The sequence below is a fragment of the Pygocentrus nattereri genome, chromosome 5, assembly GCF_015220715.1.
Source record: "Pygocentrus nattereri isolate fPygNat1 chromosome 5, fPygNat1.pri, whole genome shotgun sequence".
Lineage (NCBI taxonomy): Eukaryota > Metazoa > Chordata > Actinopteri > Characiformes > Serrasalmidae > Pygocentrus > Pygocentrus nattereri.
The window spans coordinates 49,602,621-49,608,047 of record NC_051215.1 but is presented as its reverse complement, the minus strand read 5'-3'; the positions used below and the strand labels follow the sequence as shown (position 1 = coordinate 49,608,047).

Below are 5,427 nucleotides of genomic sequence, written 5' to 3'. Positions count from 1 at the left end.
ATAATTGCCCTCCAGTGTCCAGAGATCACCTGCTGTTTTATGAAGGACTATCCATACATCTGGTCAGGTGTTATGCAGTGGTTTATAAGGTAGATGTAAATAACTCCAGAAAGCGGTCGGTCGGTCGTACACGAGTGCTGGATCAAACTGGGCTGTTTGTACAGTAAGGTAAATCACCCAGTTTCAGCCAGGTCTTCATGTTTTAATGGAAAAATATTAAGGGCAGATTTGCTAGACTACTGATTAATATTACAGGAAAATTGCTGTTTTTAGTACATGCATAATTCTGGCTGAAATGTTTTGCTTTGCTTTTTTTTTTTTTTTTTATTTTGTATTCGAAATTTCTATTGTATTGAATAGGCTGTAGATGGAAGTTGCTCAGTTGTGTTCTTTGGCTGCTCCTTTCTCTTGGTTCTGGACACCAGTTGTAACCCAGAAGTTTCCACAATACGTTTGTTTTTAACCAGTTTTTAACTTGCACGTCACGATGTGGCCGGAGTGTTTTCTACATGATTGTAGTGGAATGTCTCTCATGGTAAACGCCACAAAATAGACTAGAACCGTTAACACTGTGTTTCTGCGTTTTCTTCAGTGTTGAGGAAAAGCAGCTCAGACGTCGTCAAACACTGTAACTGCAGATGTTCAGTAGTCTGTGATGCTCTTCAGCACTGCGGGCGTGTTTTCGGGCAACTGGCGTGATTGTTTTTGATGTTAAGATGTCGTGGAAAATGGGTTTCTCCTAGTTTTTTATAACACAAGATGCGTTTTCAAATCACTCAAGTTTTTGTGTCAAAACAAGTCGAGACGTCTGTCGAGCATTGAATAAAAGCAAGCAAACCAGGACCCCATTCCCTCGCTCCTGCTTCTCCTTGTTCATGTGCAAAAAGCTTTTCAGTGGTTTTTCCACCTCATAGCTTTGCAGGAGCTCAATAGGTCAGCAGCTGTTTTGCCATTTTTCAGCTGGATGATTTCCCAAAAAGTTCTAGTCCAGCTTTTGTACGTGTGCCCATTCAAGCCACCATGTCTTTATTAATGATGAACTTTTCTTCTGCATTCTAAATCAATAACATCATAAGAGCCCCAGACCAAACCTTTTGCTTTGATAGGAATAAAATAGAATATTTAAAGGAATCATAACCCAAAGCTGAATACTTCTTTCAGTTCATCAGTATATAAAGTCGTTTATAGGTGACAAAATGTGTGGAACGTTGGGCTGAGTTGTTCCGCGGAGTCACCCGGTGTGACGCTCACTAGTGGATAATACTGCTGCTGGTGCTCACCGTGTCTGCTGGTGCTCACCGTGTCAGCTGCCACGATCTCTCCTTTCTTTTGCTGTGAGGTGTGTAGTCCTCAGCCGTCTCTGTTAAAGCCTCCGGCCTCGCTCTCCGCTTATTCGGATCCCGTGACTGCGGCTCACTGTGAAAATCTTTGTAACCGACACCAGTTACAGAAATTTTAAGCAGTTACAGTTTCAGTTGACTGATTTTAGCTGATGGAATTTTGTTTTTATTTTAGATTTAGATGTTATACTCCAGTAGTTTTAAACTTGTGCTTTACTGGCTGATATATTGGTCACACTTTTTAAACTCAAGTGTTGTAGCACTGAGGATGGAGCTGCTCAGACTTTAGTTGCCGTTAACCACCACTTATTTCTCATATTTCATCTAATAAGTAGAAACTTGTTTGTAGCTCGTGGTAAAGGTGAGATCTGGATATATTTGACACGTTTTTGATACTTATTAATGATGGTAATTATCAGCCCATTATATTGTTACCAATACAAGCAGCGGGTTCAGTTGAAATGATCAGCCAACTGTTATATTGGTCATATTTAGTCCGTGTTCTTTGTTTACGCCTTTTTCATCACCCCGGTCTCAAAAACCGACGCATGTATCTGGTTGAATCCGAGACGTCAGTTAATTTGCACAGTGTATGTTTAAGCTGAACTCATCTGTCAGAACTGACAGCAACAAATATGAGGAATCACTTCAACAAGCATGGAATGGGATGTTTTGGGTTTCTTTTGTCTTTTTTGAGTGTCTCACAAACTCGGTGTGTGTTGAAAAACTAAAATGAGCCCCGACCTCTCGATCCCAGTTGTGTGTAGTGGTTACCTTTACATACCTGTATGTTTTATGTGCAGTAGAAACGTGTACAGTGTGCTACATCACGGGGAACATAAAACTGCATCTAGTGTAAAAAGTTACATGATCTCAGATAAAACTTTTGTAGTAGTGTTTCCGGTCATCCATGCAGTGTGTGTGTGTGTGTGTGTGTGTGTGTGTGTGTGTGTGTGTGTGTGTGTGTGTGTGATTAAACAATAAACATGTAGTCAGGCTAATTTATGTTTCCAGTATAGGAAATGTTTAAGGCATGATGTATAGGTGTATTACATTATTGGTTTAAAAGATTTCCAGTCTTGACATTTTCCAGGAGAGCTTTGTCTCCAAGTTCTGTGGCAGCTGAGTGAGACGTGGTCACTGAGTTGTGTAAGAAACACTTCAGATCCAACTGAGCTGAGAGGTTTCCAAGACTGAACAGTGAAGCCGAGTGAAAGGAGCTCTACTTTCCATTGTGTGTGGGTTTTCTTGCAATGTCTGTCCGTCTAGAGCTTTCGCAGGTTTTTGCCTTGGAGGCATTTTTGATGCGTCTTAATGTTTTCCATTGGTAGTCTGTGGTGTGTCTCGCTAGATAGTATCGCTCATGTAAAACCAGAAATATGACGGTTTAAATCATTTGAACTGCTTTATACCTGATGTTTCATGTGTATTATGTCACCGCCACTTTACTGCATTCATAAGAACTTAAATCTCGTGTACATATTGCAAATTTCTCTTTGTTTTAAATTATTAATGTGTTTATTCTTTTACATAAACGGCTGCAACTGTAACAACTGCAGTTTCCCTCTGGGATCAATAAAGGATTCTGATTCTGATTTAGCCAGAGGATTTAGTATGATGCTCCTGTGTGATTTGACCCCCACTTGCTGTGATTTCGAAGGCTTTCCTCAAATGACGCTTTTGCATTTCACTCCTAACATCCTGAGGGTTTCCCACAAAACCTTAGACAAAAAACGCTGTACAAAATAATACACAATAATAATCAGCCGTGAAAATGGTTTCTTTTTGTAGAAAGCAACAAAACAGTGACTGTACAGAAACACACCTGAACACATTTCACAACAGCAACATGCAGATCAAAAACAGCGACATCTAAAGTGTCTTGTTCTCATTTCCATAATCAACATGAGCTTTGTGTTCTTCCAGCGCCCTTTCTGTTTCCAGGCTCGGGCTAGAAAATATGATCAAAAGCTAATTTTCAGAGTACGTGAGTGAGGTGTTATGATGGATGTTTCATATTTCAAAAGTTCACTTGACCTGAGATATTGTAAAATTGCATTTTGCTTCGTGGTGCAAAAGTTTACATCCACCCCCTCAGGAACGGTCAACTGAGAACATCGTTAATCACTAAACAAAAGTAACCATGCTGCAAAACGTGCTTAAGCAATTCTTTAACTGCGGTTAAAGAAAGAAGTCTATTGATTTTCATGATCTCACAGAAGTAACAGTTTGTGGTGCAAAATGAGGTTCTTAAATAATTCTTTAGATTGCGTTATTCACACATGCAGGGCTTTGCCACATGCAGTAAAATATCATTTCCATCGCCTCAGGAATGGTCGTTATTGTCCATTGTTTTACATGAATAACCATGTTGTATGTCCTTTTAATCATGTTTGTAACCACATGGGGCGTCACAGTACCATCACAGGCAGCAGTGTTTTATTAGCACCTTCACAGTTCAGCATGATTTTAAATTGCAGACACAAACCTGTCCATGCTTGGTGGGTAAGTCGGGTGTCTCATGTATCCTCCCGAGCTGCCTGACACGCAGGTGTTATTGTATTGGCCAAAAGATCCAAGCTGTCCAGGGGATGTTCTACCATATGGGTCACTGACAGCATCTCCAGACATTGGGGGTGACCCAGTGACCCCTAGTCGTCCAGTGGGACCGTATCCTTGGCCACTGCTCTGGACATACGGTCCCTGAGCTTGGGTGTATCCGTGAGACCCAGGATTGGGGTACGTGAACCCTGTGTGACCTGAGGAAGTGGACCGGCGTGAAAGCACTGCGGATCCATTGCACGGCTGGACTTGAAACCCTGGACTGCCGTTGTTGGGGCTGAAACTTCGGCAAGACTGCTGACTCGGAATCTCTGGACTTTGGGCCAGACCACCATGGGATCCGATGAGGGTGTTGATGCTGAAGACCCTAGACTGGGCTGAGCCAAAGGTGCAAGAAGAAGGAGGGTAGTAGGGTGAAGAAAGCTGCGCCCCATATGGATTGCCTGGGTAGATGGACCCGGCGTACGTGGGACAAGTTATCTGGACTTGCGAATATACAGGTGAGTCATGAACGTAGGAGGAATAAGTGGTGAAATCGCAGCGCTTGAACCGCTTACGCCGTCTTAGGAAGCTTCCGCTTTCAAACATGTCCTCTGCATTGGGGTCTAGAGCCCAGTAGTTGCCTTTTCCCGGCCTCCCGGGTTCCCGAGGTATCTTCACGAAGCAGTCGTTGAGCGTCAAGTTGTGGCGGATGGAGTTCTGCCACTTCTTGGAGTTGTCCCGGTAGAAGGGGAACCGCTCCGTGATAAACTTGTAGATGCCGCCCAGGGTCAGTTTGCGGTCTGGGGAATTTGCAATAGCCATAGAGATGAGGGCGATGTAGCTGTAAGGAGGCTTGCCCCTCTGCAAGGGCCTCTTCCTCCTCCGACCTCTGGGGGGGTCGGCTGTCTGAGGGTCAGATGCTGGGAGAGCTGTTTTAGGGTCATTTGACAGAGATTCTTTCTCCACCTTAACCACAGGCATCTTTCTGTTTTATATAACAAATACTGCCACAAAGGTGTGTCTGCTATCCAGTACCTCTGTTTTTAGCAAAAGTGACAGCTGAGTTTCGCTTTCTACAGATCAGGAGCAGCAAGTTTCTGCCCGGTTGGGGAGCAGCAAATATTTGAGATGAATAGCAGCCATGGTACCTGAACATATGATACTCATTCAGAAATTCAAGTTGGATTGCTCTGTAATGTCCATAACCTGTAGTGCTCCTGTGCTCCTGTCAAATCCAATAGCCCCCGAGCAAAATCCACAACGTGAAGACGTTCATGTAAACAGCATTTTTTCCGAGGCTTAGGACCTGCCTGGCTTTGAGGGTTGACTGAGCTGCAGTGAGTGACAGAAGCGTCTTACCTGCACACTAAAGCACCTAGCCAGCATTTGGCCACGCCTCCTCATGCTCCTCATCATGTGACAGCCTGTTGCAGATCTAGAGGTTAGTTAGTTCACTTTTTAAAAATGTAAACATATATAATATGATAAAATATTTCAGTATTTGTGACATGGCTGCTAAAAATGTAGAAAAATTGGCAGTTAT

At 43.0% G+C, this 5,427-nt stretch overlaps 1 protein-coding gene across 1 annotated transcript; it reads right to left on the bottom strand.

Annotated features, from left to right (window-relative positions):
- Nucleotides 1–3,089: 3,089 nt before the first annotated feature.
- foxe1 (forkhead box E1) lies at nucleotides 3,090–5,211 on the bottom strand. Its single transcript, XM_017718634.1, has one exon. It carries the CDS (start codon nucleotides 4,863–4,865, stop codon nucleotides 3,810–3,812), a length of 1,056 nt encoding a protein of 351 aa, XP_017574123.1. The 5' UTR covers nucleotides 4,866–5,211; the 3' UTR covers nucleotides 3,090–3,809.
- Nucleotides 5,212–5,427: the final 216 nt, after the last annotated feature.

Coding starts and splice junctions, on each gene's coding strand:
- foxe1 (XM_017718634.1), bottom strand. CDS start 4,865: ATGCCTGTGGTTAAGGTGGAGAAAGAATCTCTGTCAAATGACCCTAAA.